Source organism: Odocoileus virginianus, chromosome 5, assembly GCF_023699985.2.
Source record: "Odocoileus virginianus isolate 20LAN1187 ecotype Illinois chromosome 5, Ovbor_1.2, whole genome shotgun sequence".
In the NCBI taxonomy this organism is placed as follows: Eukaryota; Metazoa; Chordata; class Mammalia; order Artiodactyla; family Cervidae; genus Odocoileus; species Odocoileus virginianus.
In genome coordinates, this window is record NC_069678.1 from 13,112,247 (window position 1) to 13,138,036 (window position 25,790).

Below are 25,790 nucleotides of genomic sequence, written 5' to 3' on the forward strand. Positions count from 1 at the left end.
TTCATTTTCCTTAACGCATATTGTGTATTTTATTTACTTATTTCCGTTTAAGCAATTTTTTCTTTTTGAGCCGTGCCACAGTTCCCCCACCATCCAGGCAGTGAACAGTGGCGAGCCCTAGCTACTGGACTGCTAGGAAATTCCCTGTTCAAGCAATCTAACTACACCACAGAAAGCCTGGGCTAGAGAATAATCAGGACTGGAGCAAAGGGTAGAGCTTTCTTTCTTTTTTTTTGAGTATGAATTTTCGGTGATGCTTGATCCATGTTGTAAAATGGCTTCCCAAGAGGATTCTTGCAATCATTGATAAAGAGAATTGATCCCATGGGGCTTTATATGAGGGACAAAGAATGATTGAATGAATATCATCTTCAATAATTGTCATATAGCAAATGAAATATTTGTGACAGTTCTTAAGCTTTGATTTTCTCATCTTGGTCATGGGATAATGATAACTGCCTCCTGAATTTGTTGTGAGCAATAACTGAGACAATGCATGGACTGGGTATACATGCATGATACACATAGGAGGCACTCAGTAAGTGGTACCTTTAATAATTAATGAGTAATAATGATGGTAACAGAATAACAATAATAATTATTATTCAAGTTCTTACCAGGTAGCCTGTGGGATTGGTCGCTGTACAGCAGTGGTTAGTCAGGATGAGCTAAATTATGCTTTGATAACAAACAACCCCCTAATCTCAGTGGTTTAAAACGTAAAGATTTATTTCTTAATTGGGCCACAAGTTCGTTGTGGTCAACAAGTGGACTCTTCTCATTTTAGTCATTCAGGTATCTATCTGGATTGATAGAGAAGCCACCATGTCATATGCCATCAATCACCATACCAGAAGGAAAAATAAAAGAGCTCTAGAGGGTCTTATACAAGCAATTAAAAGCTACAGGTCCCAGGGACACCGGTCTTGTCTACAACTCATTCTCCAGACCTAGTCACAGGGCCTGGCTCCACCACAAGGGGGCCTAAAAGAATTGGAAATACCTGGTGAACAGAAACAGCACCCATGTCTACCACCAGCAGCAAGGAGGGCAGTCTAAATTCTGGGACATACTGATAGTCACTCACTCCCTTATTCTTCTAGGTTTCTAAGTTCTGGCCCATTATGTAGTGAGAGTTCCAGAAAGTCAGTATCTGAGGCCTCGCAACTCAGACTGTAAGAAGATAGCTTTTCTTCAGTATATGAGAAATGGTCATGGGAGAAGGTTTTCATTTGCTTCAAAGCTTTGTTTCTTTGCCCATTAAAATATATAACCATGAATTCTACAACTACTCTTCATATTGCTATTGCTATTATCTTTTTGTTATAGACAATTTAAAACACACACAAAATAGAGAGAATAGAATAACAAATGACTCCATCTTCCAGTTTGATGATTTAAAAATTCTTATCTCTTGAGTCCTCTCATTTGTGTTTGCTTTTTGCTGGAGTATTTTAAAGCAAGTATTAAACAGCATATCATTTCACCTGTAAATACTCAGTTTGTATTTCTAATATATGGTGACTTAAAAATCATAATTCTACTAACATATTCCTCAATAAAATTAAGTTAATGTCATCTAATATTTAGTTCATAATAACTTTCTTCTGAATGTCTAAAAAAATAACTATATTTATATATAAACTTTATAGTTTATATGTACTTTATAAAGTATATATATATAAAGTTTATATATAAACTTTATAGTTTATTTGCTCAAACCAGGATCTACATTGCATTTGATTTGTTTTTGGTTAAGTATCTTTTAAACCATAACACTTCTTCCTCTTTCATTTTTTTCTATGCCATCTTGTTTGCTTGTTTATGAAACGAGGTCACTTTCCTGTCAAGTTTCCCACATTCTGGATCTGGCTGAGTGTATCCTTGAAGTGTCATTAAATATATTCCTCCACCCCCTGTAATTATATTTGGAAGTTTGATTAAGCTTAAATTCACTCTTTTCCCCAGGAATATTTCGTAAGTGATAACTGGCATGCTGCAGTCCATGGTGTCGCAGAGTCAGACACGATGTAGCAACTGAACAACTGTGTACTTCCTCCTTCATCACATCAGGAGGCACATGGTGTCTGGTTGTTGGACTAGTATAGTGATGCTAAGATTGATCAGTAAATTCAGGTAGTGTGAGTCTGACCCATTCATTATAAAGTTCTTCACTGTATTAGTTTCCTATGGTTGCTGTAGCAAACCACCACAGACTTGGTGGCCTAAGACAACAGAAGTGTTGTCTTAACAACAGTCTGGAGGCCAGAAGTCCAAACTAACGGTGTTAGCAGTGTCTCACTCCCTCTGGAGGCGCTGAGAATTCTCTCTTGTCTCTTTTGTCTTCTGGGGGCGGGTGGCACTCCTGGGCTCTTTTGGCTGCATCGCTGAAATCTCTGGGCTTCCCTGGTGACTTCCGCTTGTCGGCCGTGAATGGTCTGTAAAGAAAAACGTCCCTTACTGACTATTTTGTTAACCTGACAGATAAGCCACTCAGGAGGGTATTCTCAGGCCTTTCCTGGCGGTCCAGTGGTTAAGAATCTGCCTTCTAATGCAGAGGATGCGGGTTCGATCCCTGGTCAGGGAACTAAGATCCCACGTGCTGTGGGAGCAACTAAAACCCTCGCACCGCACCACGTGCCTCAACTGCTGAGCCTGCACACTGCAACAAGTAAATAAACATTTTTAAATGTTTGACTCTCTTCCATTTGTCTTAGATAGGTGTTATGGAGTGAATGTTTGTGTCTCCCTGCTCCAAAAAATTCCTGTGTTAAAATCCCAATCCTGAATGTTCTGGTATTTGGAGATGGGACCTTTGGGAGATAATGAGGTCATGAGGATGGAGCCCTTATGATGAGATTAGTGCCCTTATAAGAAGAGACTTGGGAGAGCTTGTTTCCTCTCTCTGCTGTCAGCCATGTGAGAATACAATGAGAAGACAGTTGTCTGCAAACCAGGAAGCAGGCCCTCACCAGACACCAGATATGCTGGCCTCCAGTACTGTGAGGCATTTAAGTCACCCCAGCTATGGTAATTTGTTTTAGCAGCCTGAACTGACTAAGACAACAGGGTTCCCTAAAAGTAGATGTGAGTCAGGACTTTGAGTGCAAGGAGTTTATCTGGGAGGTCATGCCAAGGGGCACTGGTAGAAGACTGAAAAAGAGAGACAGGAAAGGGGAGAAAGCTGATGAAAAATTGTGATAGAGCTGGTGGAGCAACTGGGGATGAATCCTGCTTGGGAATTCTGGAAGGCGGTATAGAACCTGTCTCAGGAAATACCACCTGAGGGGCAAAGAAACTAAAGTACAGTCAGTCTCCAGATACGAACCTTCAAGTTGTAAGCTTTCAAATGCAAACATTCATCACTGGATTGTTGTTTCAAGAGGGTAGATAGACTTGACACCATAGAGGAACCAGAACCCATGCCATCAACGTCAGTGAGAGTGAAACTGTGGCTTGCCCTCTGTCTCCTATTGCTGACAGTCTTTCAGCTTTACCATCTCCCACCTCCTCTCCCTTCTCCAGTCAATAATTCCTCTTGCCTGTTCACTTGATGCCAGCCCCTGTATGCTAGCTGTTGTATTGTACTACTGTACTTTTCAAGGTGCTGTCCTATAAAGTTAAAAATGTTACCTTTATTTTTTGTGTTTGTTTGTTATGTACATATAATTAGTGTGTATTATAAACCTATTACAATACAGTACCATATAACCGATTGTGTTAGTTGGGTACCTAGGCTAACTTTGCTGGACTTATGACCAAATTGGACTTATGAAGTGCTCTCCAAATGGAACTCATTTGTATGTAGAGGACTTATTGTATTACTGGTCAACTTCCTGTCTGAAAGTTGAGGGCTGCTTCTGGGAGCATTAACCCGTTTGCATTCCTGGCTAGCCCTGAGCACAGGCAGGCTCCCACAGCCAGAAGAAAACACCCCCAGGTAGAGTCACAGATGCTCTCCCAGAAGCCTTCCTCTCCAGGGATGAATGCGAAGGATATCCACAGCCACGCTCCACCCTTTGCACTGTTCAGACCCATTTGTGTCTCCATAACAAGATCACTTTGTTCCTTCACTGATTCCTCAAGGTGGTAGCTGATCACAATTTCTAACTCTTTAAAAAGAGAGTATTGGGAATTCTTCTGGCAGTCTAGTGGTTAGGACTCAGTGCTTTCATTGTTAGGGCCCAGGTTCAATCTCTGGTAGGGAAACTAAAATCCTACAAGCCCTGTGGTGTGGTCATACAATTTTTTAAAAAGAAAGTCTTACAACAGGAGGGTTAGTGGGACAAACAGCTTCTGCAGTTGGTTTGAAGGATGTAATCAATATTCAACATCTCCCTCCTCTACCATTCATTCTGTTGGTCTATGAGGCTTTAACAATGGAAAAACCCTGACCTTCATCCCCGAAGGCCTCAGTCTTTCATTATCATGCCCTTAACAGGCCAACATTGCTGGAACTGCCTATTCGTGATTACCACTGGACATGCAATAATCAAGATCAAGCATCTTTGCCAATAGAATTCTTTCTTTGCTTACTGGTCAGTTGGCATGAGGTGTCCAACCTGACCCGGAAGCTGCTACAGCCCTCAGTTTAGTGATACCCTTCCTGTGACACCTGGTAGTTGCATCTCTTGCCCTAGGAACTAGGACTGCTAATCCTACAGAGCTTAAATTTACAGGGACAGGAGGCACAAATTCCCTAAGTGGGTCAGTGGTGAGGGGGTATTGCTTTCTCCATATCCTGGTTCCTGTACCCATGATTTCTAGCAAACTGGGACACAGCACCATGTAATGGCCACTGGTTCAAAATACATATACTTCATTGTAAAGCCAGTACCCCAACGCCAGAGGACATTTTCCCCAAGCTGACCACACCAATGTACTATTAGGTTGGCAGTTTCAAAGAGATGTTGTATACTGTAGGGTCAGTGAACCCTGTGATCCTGTGCCCACTGGCACATTTACTTCACTGTAAGTAGACGCCCTTGGTTGGAGGTGATACTACATGGCGTCTCATATGGATAAACCCTTTCCTTTATGTTCTTGGATATAGATATTGGTGATGGCCAAGGTACTTGGGCAGGAAAAACAAGTCCATATCCAGAATATGCATTAATCCCAGTAAGGAGTAACTGCTCCGCACCTCCAGACTGAAAGAGGTATGCTGTAATCATTATGCTCCCTAGTGGTGGTTGGCGTCCTTGAGGGATGGTACCATGTTGAGCTAACATCTGTCTCTGCTGCTGACAGGCTGAACATCCAGCATTGGCAGCAGCTAGATCAGCCTTGGTGACAGGGAGCCCATGCTGGTGAGCCCTTATCTAGTCTCCATATTCATCACCACAGTTACTCCATTCACAGGCCCATTGTGCAAGCCCTGGCATGGTGGAGGACAAAGGCTGGCTGTTATCTACTGGAGTCCTTCTGTCCGCCTAGCTCTTCAATGTCTCCTCTGCAGTGAATGCCCTTAGATGGAACGGCCATCAGACACAATGCCCACTCCTGTAGGTCCATCCATTGTGGCTCTTGCCTAGACTTCCTTACCGCCAACCTTCCAGTCTTGCCCTCTCTTGGCCTGATCAACCAACAAGCCATTTGCCATGCTCAAGAGTCTGTGTAGATACTTCCTTCAAGTTACCTCTCTCCCTGCAAAGTAGATGACCAGTGTACCGCTTGAAACAACCCCCTGGGAGGATATTCCCTCACCACCGTCTTTCAGGGCCACCCATGGGTGGGGCTGCAGTGTGGTGACAGCCCGTGTTCAGCTCCCATCAATATGTCACAGTGACCCAGCCATGATCCAGGTATTGGTTTTCTGCTCCTCTGAATTCTAATCACAGACAAACCACACAAGGTGATCGGGTGAGCTGAGAGAGAGGCAGGGGTGCAGCAGAGATAGGTTATGTGGGGCCAGGCCTCCGGCTCACACGGCTTTCTCCTGTCTCTGCATGTACTCACACCCAGTCACAAACGCACCACTGGGTTGGAGCTGTGCCCACCCATGCGTGCTCAGGACTCAGGGTTCTGGAAATTCCCAGACCTTAATAGGAAAGGGAAACCTTAGTAGGAAGGGGAGGAATCCAGTTAATAATTAAGTAAATACAATTGGGCAGGTGATGACTGAGGGCAGCTGAAGCTCACAGCTGCTGGGAGCTCTGGGAGGAACCTGCCTCACAGTGTTCCTTCCTGAGATGCAAGGGGCTGGCTTTTAGTCTGTCAGCTCGCCCTCTGTCGCTGAAGGAGGGCGGTTGCCAGGGCCATTCTGACTTGCGATGCACTTAGCCAGGCGTACCTGCGCATCAGAAACTAATCCTTAGGCAGTCAGCAGTCTTTGGCCTATCAAGGTGGTTGCAAAGGGCAGACGGATGGGGCCACCAACAGGATCTGCTGTACCCTGTTCATTTTAAAAATTGAGTTGATGTCTTATCACTATCCAAAGGTGACCAGTGATCCTATTTTGCAGTATCATTATAAACTCACAGACTCTATCCGTTTCACGTGTCTCTATCTCTTCCAGCCATTTCAACTTAGTGCCCATGTTGTTTCGTCTCTGGCCAGTGGGAATCTTCTCAAGCTGGCTACTGGCTCCTTTTCACATGAACTTGACCTGAGCCCTATAACTTCCTTATTCTCAAGTATAACAAACTCTCCTGCCCCAGACCTGGAATTTCTCCAAAGAGTTCCTTTTAGTGAAAAGTACTATTTAGAGACCATAGTCTGGACATAAGAGGTATTCACTGTTATTGATTTGTCATTGCTTCTGAGTCTTTTCAGGAGACTTCTCTCAGAAGATAGATATGTAAATCATGAGCTCATGCTGTTATTTTCAATTCGGTTTTTTTTCTTTCAATTCGGTTTTAAGATGAGCAGCTTTTGCTTAATTTTCCTTTTCTTACACTGAAAATCTTATTTCTGAACACCATTACTATAATTACTTGTTTGCTTTATCACCATAAATAGCACTTTTCAAAATAATAATGCCAACAGTAAGATATCTCCATGGTTCTTTTTGTTCCTGGGGATCTACAGAAAATGCTGAGTGTTATAATCACTTGAAAGAAAATTCTTCTATGCAGTTTTACCTCCAACTTCATATACATAATTAGGTGCATTTGCTTCATTTTGTTTTAAAATTTTAGGGATTGCATCACTTTTCCTCCATTTACTTTAATTTAAAATTAATTCCTTCCAGTTTAATTTGTTTGTTCTAATTATATAAAGCATTTATATGGTTCCAACACTAAAACCATAAAATAAAATGTTATTACCATTTTAAAAGTGAAGAAACTGAGACTCAGAGAGTACCTACCTGCCCCAGAATAGAAAAAGTGAGCTGTCTCTCCCCATCAGGGGTGGGAGAGGGGCAGTGGGGAGCCTGCAAATGGCATGGATTTTTTTTTCGAGAATTAGGTTTGGAAGTACTCAGGGTTGAGGCTTCCAGTTCCTTCAGCTGTGGTGTCCTCTGAACACGAGTCTGCAGCCCTCAAAGCGAGGCTCCGCCAGCTCAGGGGGACAACTGGCTCCTGCTCACGTCGCAGGGCCTCTCCCACAGCGTCGTCAGCTTGCAGGTCCCCGCGCTGTCTCCCCACCACCCTACTTCCCCTCCCAGCCACAGTCAGCTGCAGGAGCCCTCAGGAGCCCATTCCTGTGCCCTCCCTCGCTAGGGCTGGGGTCCCGTGCTTCCTGGCCCTTTTCAGAAGCTATCAAAGCCCCTATTCTCCAAACACAGCTGTGCCAGCCTTCAGCACTGTGTCCGTCCCCCGTCTCAGCCCCACTCCCATGTCCCCATGGCACAGGATCCAGGTGCCCGAGCAATGTGCAGGGCCTCAGAGAGGAACCAAGCTGCTTGGGCCCCCACCCTCAAGTCTGGGTAAGTGGGGGCAGGTGTTCAAGAAGCTGGAAGGACAAGCTCTCTCAGTAGCCACTGTGACTGCGATTGACAGTCCAGTGAGGAAGGCCCAGGGCTAACAGGAGATGGGGGGAGTTGAGATGCTAGAACTTGGAGAGGAGAGGGGAGATTATGTTTCCTGAACTTGGGTCATGGCCTCAGCTTTGTCCTGGATGGAAGATATTGGTGGGGTGCGGGTGGGGGGAGTGGTCTGGAGATTGCTTGTTCTCATCCAGAGAGACTAGAAAACTCTCCAGGGTCCAGGAGGCTGGGAGACAGCCAGCTGGATTGCACATGGGACTCACTTCTCTCTACCTCCCCCATTTTCCCTCCCCTGAGAGAGACAGCTGCAGTTTCTGGCAAGAACCCGGGCCTGGGAGTCTGGAGACTTGATTTTGGTCAAGTCAGGTACATGCCCTGTGACCCTAACAGTTACTTCACCACTCCGGTCTCAGTTTCCTCATCAGAAGATACTAAGGTTACCGGAGACATGCTCCTCCTGTTACTGGGGCAGAAAGTTCTACTTGAAAACTGACTTTCAGTCTTCCTGCTTCCATTAATCCTGTTTGCTTCCAGTCAGTCCCTGAGGATCCCTCTCTTCCCCTTCCTAGAAGGGGAAGTCCTGGTTCTCATCTCTTCTCAGAAAGAGGATAGAAATGGGCAGTAGGTGCGGAGCGGGTGGGGGACAGTTGTCCCATGGCCATGGCTCAAGATGCAGTTAAAGAAAGTCCCTGATCAAAAATTGCCAGATCAAGGGCAAGGTTAGACTTTGGTATGAATTTTCACATCTGGAAATAATGGAAAGTCTTGGGAGGGTGCACATTTCCTCCCCTGGGAAAGGACTCCTCTCTCAAATAATGAGCTCTCTACCCCATTCGCAGGGGAATGGCCCTCTGACCTCCTGGCCAGGAGATCTGGTGCAGATTACAGTTTGTGTGTGTGACTAGTAAAGGAAAATAATTAGATTTTAGATTGTGTTGCTATGCACCTGAAACTAACACAATACTGTAAAATGAGTCTACTTCAATTAAAAAAGAAAAAAAAAATTAGATTTTGCTGAGCCTAAGCTATGGGTCAGGTGCCTCCCTTACCCATCCCGTGTAGTAGATATTACCCAGTGCACTACATACTATTCAGCCTGTTGTACACAAGAAGAAATGTTCCACAGAAACTAAGGCCTTTCCAAGATTTCACTGCAAACGGTGGTACAGGAGTTTGACCTCAGTCGCATGACTCTGGAGTGCTGCTCTCATCAAGATCTTTACAGCAGTGGCCGACTGTTCTCTCACCAGGTCTGGTTTCCCACCAGGGGTCTGCCTCTTGGAACAGATTGTCTGGTTCCAGCCCTTGTCCAGACCCAGGTGCTGCTGGAGGTTGGACTCCTCCAGGGCACCAAAATGTGTGCCCACATTTCTAGTCACAAGGGTAGGTGGCGAGGAAGGTCACTTTCTCTGCCTTCTCTGGTCACAGCCAGGTTTCCCCAGGGCAAGAATTGTGGTTACATGTGAGCCACCACCGGGAATTGAATTTCAGCCACTCAGTTGCCTGGCTCTGCCTGACTGTGCTCAAGCTCCATCAAGCCCCATGTGGAGATGAGCCTGAGTGGGGGTTAGGCTGGATGCAGGCACCAATGCTGAGACTGTCTCTCAGCTCGGGGATGCAAGGTCTGAGGAGACCAAAAGGAAGTCCCAGGACTACCCAGGTGCTGCCCAGATCTGTTCCCAGAGGCCTTCTCAGATGCCCTCCTCTCCACTAGAAAACATGGGACAGCATTCCCAAGACCTAAAATAGTGCCTGGTCCATAGTGGACATTCAGTTCGTATTTGTTTAATGAAATGGATGAACTGAGGTTTCTTTCTCCCCAGATTCCCCAGGCACCTTGCCGTGTCCCCATCAGTTTTGCATCCCTATCTGGGGCGTGTCTCTTACTGAGGGACCTTACAACCCGCTACTGCCTGGTTCTCTTGCCCTGTCTCTACAGGAGATGGGGCTTTGGGGAAGGGCTAGAATAATACCTTTTAGGTCCTCAAGGATTTGGAGAGGAGGGTTTTCTGTTTGAGGGTTTTTTGTTTGTTTGTTTGTTCTGTGAGTTTCTCAAGACCGTTGGAGCCAAGTCCACAGCACAGAGAATGGCAGCCCAGGCAGTGATGAGTGGGGCAGTCGGGGCATCCAATGGAGTGCAGTCCAGAATCCCATACAGAAGCAACTTGGATGGGCAAGGGACCTGCCTTGAGGTTGCATTTGCATTACAGGCAACCCATTTTCCTTGGGATATTTTGGAGGTGCTGCTGGAGTTTGTGGGGATCAAAGCCCCTGACAATCTATCCTCGATGCCATCCCTGGTATCCAAGGGACAGAATCCAGGCATCTGGCTATCCCGCCTGCAGTCTGTATCATGGACTTTGCCTGGAATCCCAGGAGGGAGGAGGGAAGGGGAGAGAGAGCCTGGGAAAGAAGAGGGAAGCAGAGGCTCTGGAGCTGTAGAGGGGGTGTCATTGGTATTCTGGGCGCTGAGGAGTCCCCAGCCGCTGGGCAGCTCTCAAGGCCCACCCCCTGGCACCAGGCTGTGCATTCATCAGCGACAGCTCCGGCCTGTGGGCCCTCTGGGCTCCCAGCAACGCCTGCATTTTGCACATTGGTTTGCATGACCAGTAATGTCCGCTCACAGTGCCACGTCCCCTCCTCCATGTCTGGAGAGGTCCTGACTTGCTTTCCTTAACCCATGAATCTGCTGCCTAACCTCCATCCCTCCAGCTGCAAAGTCAGCTCCTCCTCTGTGCAGGGAGTGGGAGCATCACGGAGAACAAAACCCAATCAGAGCTTTCTCCAGGGAGGTGGTTAAGGTCACTTGCACCTGATCCTGCCTCCAAAAAAGAGATTCCCTCCCCCACTTATACGTGTGATGTCTTTCCAGGAGCACAGCCTCCCTCCCATTCTCCCTTCATCCTTTTCTCTACTGGCTGAGTCCCTCCTCCTCTCCCCCTGATAAACGGGAAGTCCCTCCGACAGTCTAACTTCCATCCCTCCAGCTGCAACATCATCCTGTAGATCGCGAGCGCTCCCTGCCCGCCCCTTCTGCCTTCCCTCCCTCTCTCCCTACTCCAAGTCTCCGGCTTCTCATCCCCAGGACGATGTCCTACTTCGCTCGTCCTTGCTCTCGCGGCTGCCGCCGCCGGGAACCGATGCAGAGAAGGCAGCGGGTCGCGTGATCTTTCCGAGCCCCCTGCGTTCCCAGCCTGGGGGCAGGGGCGGCCTCGAGGAAGGGCGGGGCGGGGGCGGGGGGAAAGAAAGGGGGTTTTGTGCGGCGCCCGGCGGCCCGGCGCCCTCTTCCGAGCGTCCTGCGGGCCCAGCCTCTCCTCGCGCCCGCGCAGTCCTCGCCGCAGTCTCGGCTGCAGCTGCAGGACCGAGCCGTGGACCCAGAGGAGACCCCCAGAGGAGGCGGCAAACTTCGCGGGTGCCGCACCCCCACCCCGGTCCTCAGTTGCCTGCCGGTAGGTGAGTGTGACGGCATCCCGGCCTGCCAGGCATGGGAGGGAGAGAGAAGGGCGCTCCCGGAGGCTGCCCTGTGGTCCGCGCCCCCGACCCCTCAGCCTTTGCCTCCCGCGGCCCCGGCGCACTCACCCCGCAGACCCCTGACTCCTCGGCGAGGTCCGCTGCCGGCCAGCTCGGAGCGCCCACTGCCCCTGCTGCCATCCTGCCATCTCCAGCTCTGCCGCTGGCGCCCCCATTGCTGCTTGCAGTCTAACCCGCAGCCCCCTCGACTCTGCAGGCTCATGGGAACGCCCCTCTGGGTTCTCGCGTCTTCCCTGCTGCGGGCTCCAGTCCCAGCACCGCGGCCGAGATTTCCGACCTTCTTCCCCCGCCGCTGGGTACCCACGGTGCAGGCAGCAGCGCGGGAGGAGCCGAGGCGGGCCACCCTAGGGGTACCTCCTGGCAGCTCGCGCGACAGCCGACAGGAGCCTCTGTATTGGGTGGTCCTGGCACCCACTCGAAATGGAATCCCAACTTACTTGCTAAGTGACCTTGGGCAAGTTAGTTGACCTCCCTGAACCTCGGATTCCTCATTGATGTAATGCCTAAAGAGTATTTTTCTTAAAGTTGAGGTTATACATGGAAAAGACTTCCCAGGTGGCACTAGTGGTAAAGAACTCGCCTGCCAATGCAGGAGACATAAGAGAGAAAGGTTCGATCCCTGGGTGGGGAAGATCCCCTGGAGGAGGGCATGGCAAGCCGCTCCAAAATTCTTGCCTGGAGAATCCCATGGACAGAGGAGCCAGGCAGGCTGCAGTCCATGGGGTCACAAAGAGTCAGACAGGACTGGAAACAACTTAGCACGCAAACAGGCATACATGGGAAGCATTTAGTTAAGAGGCCTGGCTCAGGTAGATGGTCAGAAACTGTCAGCTGGAATTCCAGTTACCACTCCTGTTTTCCTTCCTAGCACTGCTGTTGGGCTGGGAAGCACCCCCTACCCGTGTCAAGTACTTCCATACTCCCTTCCTATCGGAATAGCTCAGCCCACTGGGTTCTAACAGGACTTAGATTTGCCATCAATTTTATTAGCACCATTAGTATCTGTGTTATTCCTATTCCAGATAATACCAGTGAGATCAAGGGACACTGTTACCCACAGACCCTCCCCAAGTATTACCAGTGCCTGTATTGTCATGGCTAACTTTGCCGTTGATAACAGCATCACCCACAATTCAGATTTTATACTACACAATAGCTCAGCTGGTGATGTTGCTAATCATATTATTAGTTGTGCTTCCAATAAATAGGCCTATTTTTTACAAAAACTGCAATTACTCCTGTAGGCCCTGTTAAGGCCTCATTGATACTGTGTAGGTTCCTGTTACCCCTCACATGGCCTCAAAAGGGATAGCAGAAAGCTTCCCTCCTGAGGTGACCAAAGTTCTGGCTTCCTGTGCATTCCTGCTGACTCTGCTGAGCACTGGAGCTCAGTTCCTGTGGGGCAGACCTTGAACCGCCAGCCGGGGGACATTCAGCATGGAGATGGTGGGCGTTGGGTGCACACACACAGCACCCATAGCCTGGTCTTGATTCTCTGTGGACTGGGTGTATGAAGCCTGTGAGGGGATAGACATCCATAGTCAGACAGGAATGGTAATGTAACATGAGGGAAGTTTCCCAAACAGCTGGGGAAACTCAAAACAAGGGCAGAAATCCAGAAGCTGGAGCGGAGGAGCGGTGTGGCATCAGGGGAAGGGACAGGAAGACTGCTGAGCTCCTGAGGTTAGAGATGGAGTGGTGTGTCCAGCTCTGGAGGATGAGAAGATGGAACAGAGGTGGGAGGATGTGTGGGATGGAGACTAAGGCTTGGATCCCTGAGTCTAAGTCTGGGACCAAAAGTGGGGATGCTTAAGTTTTTTCAGGACTCCTAGCTATTCCAGGAAGGGGCTGAGGCCCAAGCTTAGTGGGACTGGTGAGGGGGTGGGAGGTGTGTAGAACTCTCTGCTCCTGAGAATCACACAATCAAGGCCACCTCTTGCCCTTGCTAATCAGTGACTCCCAGCCTGGAGGTAGGGGTGGGATATACTCCATGATTCAGGGCATCCAGGTCCTCATCAGCTTCAGACTTTCTCCCTTCATTCCCCCACCTACATAACAGGGTTGAAAGGAGGTTCTAGGGTGTTGGTCCCAGAGTGGCTCCAACTATATGGGTTTCTGGGCCGCCCGTCAAAGAGCTGTGAGTAGCTCCAGCTCTAGCCCAGGGAGAGGGGAGGGAAGGCGCCAGAGAGGGGCCTAGCTCAGGACCTGGCACAGCTCAAAGGCATGGCAAAACAGTCTCCCAAGCACCCGGCAGGCACTGACTGTTCATGCCAAATGGTCCCCACTCCAACCCCAGAAAGCAGTCCTCTCAAGTGCTCCCATGCCCAGAGCTGCTCCCAGCATCCTCTGATTGGGTCCCAACAAGAACCTCCTCCTTCTCAAAGGTCAAAGAGAGGCTCTGGGTATCTGGCTCCTGCCATTCCACCCCCACCTCTGACCCCAAGGAAACGATGCCCAGCCACACTGGGGAAAACGGAGATCACAGTGGTGGGGAGGTGTCCTTAGGAGGATCTGGGATCTTTGGGAGGATCTGGGAGAAGAGGGTGATTTCCTATCAGCTCAGCCTCAGGAAATGGGATATATATACAAGGGCAGAGCCTGATTGGTCAGGGAAGATGGGAGTAGCCGGTGGGAAGAAGCCTGATGTCTAGGAAGTCTTGCTTGTAGTCTAAGCTTCATCTCTCCTGCTGCACCCCTGGCCTATTCCATGGCAGTTTGGGACTCCATGCTCTTTTGAGGCTAGGCCAACCATTAAAAATGAAGTTGGCTCTGCAGCCTTCCCTCCTTGGGGCACACTGGCCTGGTACTTGACTTGGTTTCACTGGGGACTCAGTTTCAACCCTATCCCTCTCTGAGCCCCTTTCTCAATGTCCCGCCCCCATCCATCCATTATGAGAGTGTAATAAGTGCCTTGAGATCTTTGGAGGAACAGTCTGAGTTTTCAGAGCTTCTGATGGCCAAGAGTAGATGGGAAATGGTCCCTCTCATTTATTCTCACACATCCCCCTTAGCCTGGTGCTGGAGTTGGGGGAGGAAGAGGCTGGATGGAGGCCAGACTAGCAGAGACAGGGGCTTTGTCCCAGCTGGTTTCTGAGCCAGGAGATCCGGTGGGAAAGCCCGTGCCAGGCAGAAAGGAAAGGCTGGGAAGGAGAGAGAAGGCAGCCAAGGAGGAGGGGGTGGAGGATGCTGGGGGGTAAAGAGAAGAGTTGCCTTATAAGTAATGGTGCAGTGTAGAGGGAGGAGGTCAAGGAGGGGTTAGACTGGAGAGAAGCTGTATATTGCCTGGGTTTAGTCTAGGAACTCTTCCTGGAGGAAGCTAGGTGGGTAGAGTACTCAGGGAGGAAGGTACAGGAAGGAAAGGTTGGGTGGGTATTGTGGGAGGAGGAGGGTTCAAAGAAGTCTGGCCCTGGGAAGGACAGAGAGGACTCTAAGCATAATAGCATCTGCCATTATGCTATATGCCGTAAGCATTTATTGAGCTCTTACTCTATGCAGGGTTTACTTGTTTTTGTTGTTTTTCTTTTTCGATGAAAAGCATTCTCAAAGCACATATCCTCATCACAACCTGTGAAGTGGTAGTAATGGTTCTCCTTTACAAGTAAGAAAATAAACGCTTAATGAGAATAAAGAACTTGCCTGAAGTCACACGGTGAGCTGACAGCACCCAGGTCTTGGTTCTGAATAAGAATCCCCTGGGGGGAGACGGGGATCAGAAGTGGTGTTAATAAATAGTGAGGTGGGGACAGTGGGCTCCTGGAGTCAGGATATGTATGATCCGTGTGGATGCAGTGGGGAGTCAGAAGCCCATCCTGAGGTCTAACCCCATCTCTCCTCCTCCAGTCCCTCCCTCATCCTGTAGCATGGCCCCACTGTTCCTGCCCCTCCTGGCAACCCTGGTTCTGGCCTGGATCCCTGCGGCCTTGGCTGATGCTCTGGAAGGAGACAGCTCAGGTAAGCAACCCCACTCAGGGTCACTGTTTGTCTCCTACATCTCCCCTGTGGTAGGAAGGAGCCTCTTGTCCAGCCCTAAGCAACCTCTGTCAGCCTCGAGGGACCAGGGAGGAACCGGGAGCATTGTGGAGGAGGGCCTACGCAGGGATACTTGAAAATCAGCGATGATCTGTGGGCCCTTGATAGGGTGATGGAATTTGGGGAGCTGGGCTGGGGTGGGGCACTAGGTACAAGGCTGTCAGTCTCCAGGGTGGAGGACCGGGGACCCTCCGGGCACGATGAGTGGGCCTTCGAGGCAGAACAGGGATGGAACTGGGAGAAATCCAGAAAGGGACTCAAGGGAACAGACTAGGGAAATTTTGAGAAGAGGGTTGCAGGACCCAGGAGTGAGGTTTGAGGACCCAGAGTGGGGCCCAGGAATCCTAGGGTGGTACTGGGAGGCTTTGGGGGGAAAACTAGCTGAGAGACTTTGTGGACGAGTCTGTCGACCCTGAGGGGTGGGCCTGGGGGACCTACAGGTGAGTTTGCAGGACTCGCGGCCCGAGTCTTGAGTTCCTGGAGGGCGGGGTTACGAAAATCCGAGGGCGGGGCGTCGGGACCCTGGGGCGGGGCTTAGAAACCCCGGGATGGGGCGCAGCAGATCCACAGCGCGAAGTTCCAGCCGGCTCCGCCCGTCCACAGAGGACAGGGCCTTCCGCGTGCGCATCGCGGGCGACGCGCCGCTGCAGGGCGTGCTGGGCGGCGCCCTCACCATCCCATGCCACGTTCACTACCTGCGGCCGTCGCCGAGCCGCCGGGCCGCGCAGGGCTCCCCGCGGGTTAAATGGACCTTCCTGTCCGGCGGCCGGGAGGCCGAGGTGCTAGTGGCGCGGGGCCTACGCGTCAAGGTGAGCGAGGCCTACCGGTTCCGCGTGGCACTGCCTGCCTACCCGGCGTCACTCACCGACGTCTCCCTGGTGCTGAGCGAGCTGCGGCCCAACGACTCAGGCATTTACCGCTGCGAGGTCCAGCACGGCATCGACGACAGCAGCGACGCTGTGGAGGTCAAGGTCAAAGGTGAGAGGTCGGAGACGGAGAGGGGCTCCCGGAGAGGGGGAGGGGAGCCCACTGTGGGGCGGGGGGGGGGGGGGGGGTGGTAAGCAGACACCTAGAAGGCGCAGACCGAACTGGAAAGGGAGTTTACCTCCTTTCTTTCTTCAGGTGGAGGAAAACTCTACCCACAGCCTAAATTACGTCCCTCCTGCCGTAGAGTGAGTGCAGGCCGGACTTTACCCTTTGTCTACAGGGGAGTGAAAGGAGGGTATGGGGGAAGTCAGTGTGCTGGGTGATCCCACCTCAGGGTCCTCTCTGCCCCTCAGGCGTCGTCTTTCTCTACCGGGAGGGCTCTGCCCGCTACGCTTTCTCCTTCGCTGGGGCCCAGGAGGCCTGTGCCCGCATCGGAGCCCGAATCGCCACTCCGGAGCAGCTCTATGCCGCCTACCTCGGGGGCTATGAACAGTGTGACGCTGGCTGGCTGTCCGACCAGACCGTGAGGTGTGCGGGGGCTGTCGACCACGAACTTCTAGTTGTTTCTGAGGCGGCTGTGGCTTCTGGTTCTACCAGGGGCTGCCGGCTGCTGCCTCAGGCGGGCCACATAGGGCTCCCTGCCTGTGGGAGATGAAGTTGGTCTGCGGCGGGCGGGTTAGGACCATGTGCTGGCGGGGGTGCATTTCTGCAGAGCTGAGAAGACACTTGGCGGCACTGAAAGCCATGTGATTCGGGGGCGGGGGGGGGGGGGGGGGCGGTCACCACCGGCCGGCTCCTGGTGAAGACATTTGTACCTCCGCCCCAGGTATCCCATCCAGACGCCACGAGAGGCCTGTTATGGAGACATGGATGGCTTCCCTGGGGTCCGGAACTACGGAGTGGTCGACCCGGATGACCTCTATGATGTTTACTGTTATGCTGAAGAACTAAATGGTGATTGGGGGTGGGAGGTTCTCAGGGGAAGGGACCCCTCTCCAGGGCTCCCCTTAGGTCCTCCTGGGCCTCTGCTGGACCTTATCATACTGTGTTTAAGTGTGCAGCCAGGAATAAGGTGAACAGTGTCCCTCTCTCCAAACACTGTCATAGAGACAGGTTCACGGCCGAAGCCTCCAGACAGGCGGCTGAGATAGGAGGCTGAGTCTGGCTCCGCTGCCACCTGTTGTATATCTCTTTGCTGGATAATCAGTGTTAGTGGCTCAGTTGTGTCTGACTCTTTGCGACCCCATGCACTATAGCCTATTAGGCTCCTTTGTCCATGGAATTCTCCAAGCAAGAATACTGGAGTGGGTTGCCATTCCCTTCTCCAGGGGATCTTCCTGATCCAGGGATCGAACCCGAGTCTCCCGCATTGCAGGCTGATTCTTTACCATCGGACCCACCAGAAGGTTCCATACATCTCTTTACTTTTTAGCATCTTTGAGCCTCAGTTTCCTTCTTTGCAGAATGAGGAAGCTGGGCCTGGTTCCTTTGAGCAGTATTATTTATCCTAAGGTTCTATCAAGACTTCGAGCCTATGAAGTAGGGCCATGGGCTCCATGTCACAGATGAGGAAACTGAGGCCCAGAGTCCCAGTGGGAGCCCCGGGTGGAAGGAGCTACCTTCTTGGTAACCCAGCCTCTTCTTCCTCCCCAGGAGAGCTGTTCCTGGGTGCCCCCCCAGACAAGCTGACCCTGGAGGAGGCGCGGACATACTGCCAGGAGCGGGGTGCTAAGATTGCAACCACCGGCCAGCTGTATGCAGCCTGGGATGGTGGCCTGGACCGCTGCAGCCCTGGCTGGCTGGCTGATGGCAGTGTGCGCTACCCCATCGTCACCCCCAGCCAGCGCTGTGGTGGGGGCCTCCCTGGTGTCAAGACTCTCTTCCTCTTCCCCAACCAGACCGGCTTCCCCAACAAGCACAGCCGATTCAACGTCTACTGCTTCCGAGGTGAGCCCACTCCCTTGCAGAGGCTGAGACCAATCTCAGGCAGGCAGAGTCGAGCCCTCAGTTCCACCCCAGCCCTGACCAGTTTCTACTGGGTCTTTGCCATTTGCCTCATGGTGCTGTGGGTGGTGCTCTCTAACTCTGCTTGTGCTCCCTGACTTGGTCTGTGTGGCCTCAAGGAGGGCTCACTTCTCCGCATTGCCTAAACTGCCTGCACATCAGTAGTTCTTGCCTTGTTCTTTCTGTTGCAATACTGCCTCTCCCCTATTGGGCTGCCAATTATATCTCCATCTCTGGTCAGCTCATGAACAGAGCAGAGATGACCAACATTCTCTGAATCCAAGGAATGATCCACTTCAGTTAACCAAATATCCTCCAGAGCCCTCAGTGGGGTTTCCAGAGCCTTCAGCTTGAGCTTGAAGGTATCAACTCTTTAACACCAAATATTGATGGACAGACGTAATCCCCCACCCCTCACAGGGAGCAGATCCTTCAGGATCGTTGGGTAGAGACGGCTTCCTGCCCACGTCTTATATTGAGAGCTGGAGGAGAGGCCCAGGGCCCAGGCCAAGGGTGACTGACAGTCACGGAGGCAAGGCATTGCCATGGAGATCTGAGCCTTGCCCCAGCTGGGAGCCTTCAGTAGTACTGGTACAGGGCTGGAGGCAGAAATGGAGGGAGAAGAAACAGTCTTTACCCTCAGGGAGCCCCCAGTCTGAAGGAGGAAGATGCAACTTCTGCCATGGGAGCCCCCAGTCTGACTGAAGACAAGATGTCTCACTCCCAGCATGAGGAAAGATGGGGAGAAAAACTTTACTTCCACTGGGACTGATCTCCAGACAGCTTTGGCCTGAGGCTGGGCGGAGTAGGGAAGTCAAGTCCACAGGAAGACAGGTCCATCTGAATAGGCTTACTGGAACATGGATAATGGTGATGATGATAATTATAATAATAGTAGCTAACACTGATTATAATTATGTGCCAAGCACTGTTCTGGGAAGAATTGAAAGGAGGAACTGAATCAGGAAAGGGGCTAGGGAAGAGGATGATTAGAGTGGGGAGCACGTGGGGACAGAAGCAGCCTAGGGCACAGGTTTGCTTGTCTGGTATGAGCAGGTGACAAAGGCAGGCAGGACATGCTGTCCTATCCTGTCTGGCTGAGCAAGGACAGCCCCCAGGGCTTTTCTTAGCCCAATTCCACCTTCCCTTCATTGGTTTTCTGCTCTTGGTTCCCTTCCCCAGGGACAAGTCAATTCATTCTAAAACTCTGGTTATTTGAAGAGAGCAGATCCTGAAATGATAGGTCTGCTCATCCTTTGCCCTTTTGCCCCAACACTGAGATCGTCTGGTGGTGATGATGGAATGTCTTTCCTGTTCTCTATCCTTCAGCTCTCCTGTGGTGATGGCAGCCTGTCCCTGTCCATTTCTGAAGTCTTAGAATGACTGGGATCCCTCACATCTTGCCCAAAACCCAGGGTCCCAAAGTGCTGAGGCCATTCTGTTCATCCTTCTGTCTCCAAGGGATGACTTCTCTCCTGAGCCTTTCTTTACCAGTCTATCTAAAGTAGTACTTCCAATCTCTTAACTCTGCTTAATTGTTCTTTAGATGGTAAAATTATAATGTATATTTATTTGCTTATCTGTATCTAGAATATAATAAATTCTGTAGGGGCAGAAATCATGCTATTTGGCTCTGCACTCTGTCCTCAGTGCCCAGGAGATTGCTTGGCGTGGTACATAGTGGACACTTGATTAATGCTTGAGGAATGAGTGATGAAGTCCTGGAGTGCTCCCTGGGCCCCATGAGTGCTCCACAGAGAGGATGAGAGAGAATTAAGAGAATTCCATGATCTCTAAGTCTAACCCAGAGCCCTCACATGCAGGCATAGGTTGGGGGGAGAGCCACCTCTCTGACCTTCCATGGGCACTTTCCTTCTGCCACAGACCCTGCCCAGCCTTCTGCCATCCCTGAGGCCACCAACCCAGCCTCTGACCTGGCCTCTGACGCCCTGGAAGCCATTGTCACAGTGACGGAGACCCTGGAGGAATTGAAGCTGCCCCAGGAAGCTGTGGAAAGCGAGTCCCGAGGAGCCATCTACTCCATGCCCATTATAGAGGACGGAGGTGATGGAAGCTTCACTCCAGAAGACCCAGCCGAGGCCCCTAGAACCCTCCTGGGTAACTCAAAGCTCTCATCCTGGGGGTGTCTTCACCTGGAAGAAGTTAGAGGCAGAAGGGGCCAGCCTGGGCTGGGGCCGGGGTTGTCACCACCGTGGCTCTGCCCTCTCAACAGCACAGTAGTGCAAGGCACTGCCCCTGTCCCTCTCCCAAACTTTGCCTTTCCAACAAAGCCCACTCCCAAATAGCTCGGTCTGGAGATGCTTGGACTAAGGAGCTGCCCTTTGGAAAGGAAGGACCTCCTTTCTTTGGCCCGTCCTCCCCATCATCTATCTAAAATAAACAGAATTTTAACAGACTGGTAGAGGGAGATGCAACCACCAGGTTTTCCTGGACTAATGACACCTCACAGAGCCTTCTCAAGTGTTGCCTCAATATTGCATCTCCGGTTGAAATTCTTCTGGTTCAGAGCAAAGTCAATTCCTCCCCAGGGCAGCCTCTCGCCTCTCACCCAGGGCTCCCCCTTCCCAGCCCCACTTCTCTCCCCGCTTCCCCTTCCTTCTTCCTGTCCTCTGGCGGGTGCTGTCCCTGGTGCTGAATCATCTGTGCTTTGCCTAGAATTCGAAACCCAATCCATTGTGCCTCCGCTGGGGTCCTCAGAAGAGGAAGGCAAGGTGTTGGAGCAAGAAGAGAAATACAGGGGTGAAGAAGAGAAAGAAGAGGAGGAGGAAGAGGACGAGGTGGAGGATGAGGCCCTGTGGGCCTGGCCCAGTGAGCTCAGCAGCCTGGACCCAGAGGCCCCTCTCCCCACTGAGCCGGCTCCAGAGGAGTCACTCACCCAGGCATCCCCTCCAGTGAGGGCTGCCCTGCAGCCTGGTGCATCAACACCCCCGTATGACGAGCCAGAGGCTCCCAGGCCTCCAAGGGTCCTTGGACCACCCACCAAGACCCTGCCCACTCCTAGGGAGGGGAACCTGGCATCCCCCCCACCTTCCACTCCAGTCAGGGCAAGAGAGATAGAGGAGGAGACTGGGGGTCCTGAGCTCTCTGGGGCCCCTCGAGGAGAGAGTGAGGAGACAGGAAGCTCCGAGGATGCCCCTTCCCTGCTTCCAGCGACACGGGCCCCTGGGGATACCAGGGACCTGGAGACCCCCTCTGAAGAGAATTCCAGAAGAACTGTCCCAGCAGGGACTTCAGTGCGTGCCCAGCCGGTGCTGCCCACTGACAGCGCCAGCCGTGGTGGAGTGGCCGTGGCCCCCTCATCAGGTAACTCTGCCCAAGGCTCAGCCTCCCTCCTTACCCTCCTCCTCTTCCTCCCCCTGCAGCTCTGGATCACCTGACCCATAGTCCTTTAACCCACCATTGCCCCAGACTCTCGTCCTCTGCCTTCATTCTCCTACCCACCTCTACCTGCAGGCTTCCGATCCTGGATGCCCCACTTTGTGACTACCATCCCAGCTCTCTGACTTCTCACCCTATAACCCCCAACTCCATGATTCCCACCCTGTGACCTCTCCCTGTTTCTGAAATCCTCACTGTGACCCCCACCCCCACCACCAACCACCTGGAGCTTTTTCCTAGCCTCGGTTCTCTACCTGTGACTCACATCTCACTGGCCCCACAGAGCAGCCTTGTTCAGTGGGAGTCCTCGTAGCCTTTTGCATTTTTCAAGGCCCAGGCCCATCCCCTGCTGCTCCCTCCCCATCCTGTATGCCTCTCCCCTTCAGCTGCCTCCCACTGGTATCAGGGAAGCCTGGAGTCCCGTTCCCACCCCTCAACCTTTGGGGTCCAGGAGAGCCCTTATCCCCACAGAGCCTTAAGCAACTACTTCTATGAAGTACTTTTTTCAACTGTTTCATGGAAACAAGCCTTGGAAATAAATCTCTATTAAACTGCTTTATAACCAAAACTCTGGCACCCTCTGTCTCCACCCCCAGCTGTTCGCCCCTTTCATCCCATGGATTTGTGTTCTGGGTAGCTCTTTGGTGCTTTCTGTGGTTCCATCTCTGTCTCTCTGTCTCTCTCCCTGGGTCTTTGTATGTCTCTGTGCCTCTTCCTTTTCCGTCTTCAGCCTGCACCCTTTCCTGTCTAGTGGTCTAACAGCCCCTTGCTGTTCCTTCATGCTCTCCTCAGGCTTGTCTTTGCCTGCCTTCCTGTCTCCTGAGATCCCAAATCTGACTATACACGTTACCCCAGAGAAGTGTTTGTCAGTCTGTGGGAGTGCTGGGAGTTGTAGTCCCTCACTTCTGACAGGGAGAAACCTCTGCAGCCCAGAGTGTGTGCATGTGTGTGTGTGCGTGTGCACGCTTGAGTGTGTGTATGTCCCTTTGTATTCATTTCTGATCCATTCTCATGGCTCCCACCTAGAGCCGTGCACAGAGCACTGACAGATAAGAGTCCATCCTAGCGTGGAGGCCATTCCCTGGCATCCAGGTGCCCCAAGAGCCTGTCCCCCTCCCGCAAACATCCACAGGGGGTTAGGGTCTCCCTTTCATGCCCATGATCTCTCCCTCCTCCACTAACCCCTGTGCTAATGACTACCCTCACCCCCTATTTTACCCTCCCTGAACCCAAAGGATCTCAAAGTTGCTAATGCTGGAGAAGACACAAATCAGCAGGGGAAGATGGAAAGTGTGGAGGGAGGGGGAATGGGAAGTTAGGTTTTGGGGTCTGAGAGCAAGAAGCCCTACCTATTCAGTGAAGGCTGAATTTCCACATGGAGATCTCTGGAGAAGGCTGGGATCTTCCTAGTCCCAGGACCACTGTTCTAGATGGTCCAGGGCAGGCTCAGGGTCTCTGCATCACACCTGGGCTCATGCATTTTGACTACTGGCTCCCTGCCCAGCTGGCCTTGGAGTTCAGTGCTGCATTGGGTGGGAAGGGGCTTTGGTGGGAGAGGGGCACCATTGGAAGTATCTATGGTGTCTTAGTTACCCCATCTGGGGGACGAGTGAGTGATCCTCCAGCCCGCTATTGTAGCAGGAAGGCAGGGAGAACTTTCTGAGTGTGTATAATAGTTGATCCAAAAGGGATGGGGGGATGGGAATACCAGAAAGTCTTGAGAAGTTCCTTCACCACCAACACAGCCTCCCCTCCTGGTCAGGTTCTGCTACTCACAGCCAGGGAGAGGGAACTTTGGCTTGGGTGGGACTCCACAGACCAAGTTTGAGAGTCTTTGTCCACCAGGATTGGAGGGTTGGGCAGAGAGGACCACAGAGGGAGCAGAAAAGTGTGAGGAATGAAAGGGAGTTCAGGACTCCTACCTTCTGTAGGACCTGGTGCTTAAAGAGTTAAGTAAAACACCTCCCCTCCTTGCTTTGCCTTGGGAGGCAGCAACACCAGATTGGAAGAAACTGTTGGCAGAAGAGGTGATGACAGGGGGAGTGGTGCTGGAACAGCTGATTCATTTTACCCAAAACAGCTCGGTCATCCCAGAAAAATTCTTTGAACCAACTCCAGCTTCTCCTCCCCCCACCTCTGCTCTGACCACCCCCCCACCCCTGCCCCGCCCCAGGCAGTGGGATCTTAGGCCAGAGTGAAGCATTGTGGGCACTGGCCTTGGCCACTAAGAGTGGATGGCATGGTCTGAAGGTCCCGCCCCAAGCTGGGCTGAGAACCCTGACCTGTCCTGTCAGTCTGTGAGGTCATTGTCTCCTGGTCATCTGGAACAGAAATCAGTAGAATTTGTCAGCCCCTTCAGCACCCAGGCCCAGTGTCGGGGCAGCCACCCAGCATCCTGAGAGAGTCCAGAAAAAGAGGCAGATGGCCTAGCCAGATGGAGCTGGACCTAGATAACAGATTGCAGGCCTTCAGGGTAGTGTGTTAGTCCAAGAAGACTGCCTGGAGGAGAGGGAACCAGAAGGAAGGAGTTGAAGGGGTTTCTAGGCTGGGGGAACCTTCAGGAGGCCCCAAGTGGAGGGGGAAAGGGAAGCCTGGTGAGGGGGGGAGAGTCTGAAGCAATAAGAGGAGAGGCAAAGAGGTTGGATGATGTTGAGAGAATGTGTGGAGCCAGCGCTGCAGGACAGGGGGAGTTACTGAGCTCCATTCCTGGGATGGGTTGGGGGTAGTGGGGAAGGAGAGGGCATAGAGTGAGGGAAGTATATTGGATCTTCCCCCAACAGCTTCTGGGCCTGACTCTGCCCAATGACAGCAGGAAGGGGGGTTGGCTCCCTCCTGGACCACCCCAGTATCAGGTCTCAGAAGCAGTAAAGGGCAGGTCACAACTCACTGTTCCTATGGTGACTCTCCTCTCCTTCAGCTCCACCCAGCCTGTCTAGACTACACAGAATCAGGCTAAGACCTGGCACAATGATGGGGGTGGGGGACTAAACTCTAGACCTAGAGAAGTAAAGTGACCATCTCAACGTCACCCAGCAGTCAGAAGCTAGGTGAGAGCCCAGGATGCATGACTGATAGCCCAATATCTTTCCCCTTGGTGGAGTTATATCCTGACAGCTTTCCTGGACACATCCCATTGGTTCCTTTTTCAGCCCACAATGGCAGACATGACAATGACCAGCATAGGACTGAGCCAGTGCTGAAATAGGGGGCAGTGAGGAGAGGAGAAACCCAGAACTCAGGCTTCAGGGGGAACACTGAGGATGCTGTGATAGCCCCCAGGATGAGGCAGTCAGGGCTGGAGGGCTGGCTGCGGAGCTGCGCTCCCCTGCCCGCCACCTCACTTTTCTCCCCTCTCAGGTGACTGTGTCCCCAGCCCCTGCCACAATGGTGGGACGTGCTTGGAGGAGGAGGAGGGGGTCCGCTGCCTGTGTTTGCCTGGCTATGGGGGGGACCTGTGCGATGTTGGTGAGTGTGTTGAGGGGCTGTGGTTGGGGGAGATCTGGAGCCGAGGCTCTGCCACAGTGCGCTAGTTCTGGGGGAGGGGGGCGGAGGGGGAAGGGGACACTCCCCCTTTGGCCTTGTCACTAATGAACCTCCATTTGTTGTTCTTGCTCTTGGACATTCCCTACCCGGGATGAACTCAGGCCTCCTGCAGTGGAAACGCAGATAATGAATTATCATTTTAGACAAATCACATAACTTCTCTGAGGCCTACCCTTAATTTCCTTATCTGTTAAGTGGAGCCAAAAATGACTCTCTCGGGGAGTCTGTGAGCCTGGAATTTGGCAGGCACAGTCAGTACTTGTCGGTTTCCATTCTCCTGGGAGGAGAGGAAGGTTCGGCTTTTCTTTCGGATGGAGGATGGCGGAGACCCAGGTCGGGACTCCAGCCTTCACCGTGGTCTCTTCGCTGCAAAGAAGGAAGGCATCAGGGCCGCCCTCCACGAGGGCCCCGCCAGCTCCTAGCTGCT

General features: G+C 51.8%; 1 protein-coding gene and 1 long non-coding RNA gene across 5 annotated transcripts in view; one reads left to right on the top strand and one right to left on the bottom strand.

Moving 5' to 3' along the window:
* LOC139035150 (uncharacterized) lies at window positions 1–11,974 on the bottom strand. Its single transcript, XR_011487706.1, has 2 exons — window positions 11,510–11,974; window positions 1–2,438 (listed from the first exon to the last, which is right to left on the bottom strand). It is a non-coding gene; the product is annotated as an uncharacterized lncRNA (long non-coding RNA).
* Window positions 11,172–25,790, top strand: part of BCAN (brevican) — a 17,769-nt gene continuing 3,150 nt past the window's right edge. The window contains exons 1-10 of one of the 4 annotated variants that reach the window (XM_070467516.1): window positions 14,723–14,806; window positions 14,997–15,110; window positions 15,302–15,412; window positions 16,094–16,468; window positions 16,771–16,945; window positions 17,244–17,371; window positions 18,071–18,364; window positions 20,306–20,539; window positions 21,098–21,745; window positions 25,178–25,285. In XM_070467516.1, coding sequence (XP_070323617.1) covers window positions 15,322–15,412; window positions 16,094–16,468; window positions 16,771–16,945; window positions 17,244–17,371; window positions 18,071–18,364; window positions 20,306–20,539; window positions 21,098–21,745; window positions 25,178–25,285 — 2,053 coding nt within the window. In that variant the 5' untranslated portion in view covers window positions 14,723–14,806; window positions 14,997–15,110; window positions 15,302–15,321. Of the gene's footprint in view, window positions 11,384–14,722; window positions 14,807–14,996; window positions 15,111–15,301; window positions 15,413–16,093; window positions 16,469–16,770; window positions 16,946–17,243; window positions 17,372–18,070; window positions 18,365–20,305; window positions 20,540–21,097; window positions 21,746–25,177; window positions 25,286–25,790 lie in introns of those variants that run through there. The other 3 variants (XM_070467517.1, XM_070467515.1, XM_070467518.1) reach the window with 3 other exon arrangements.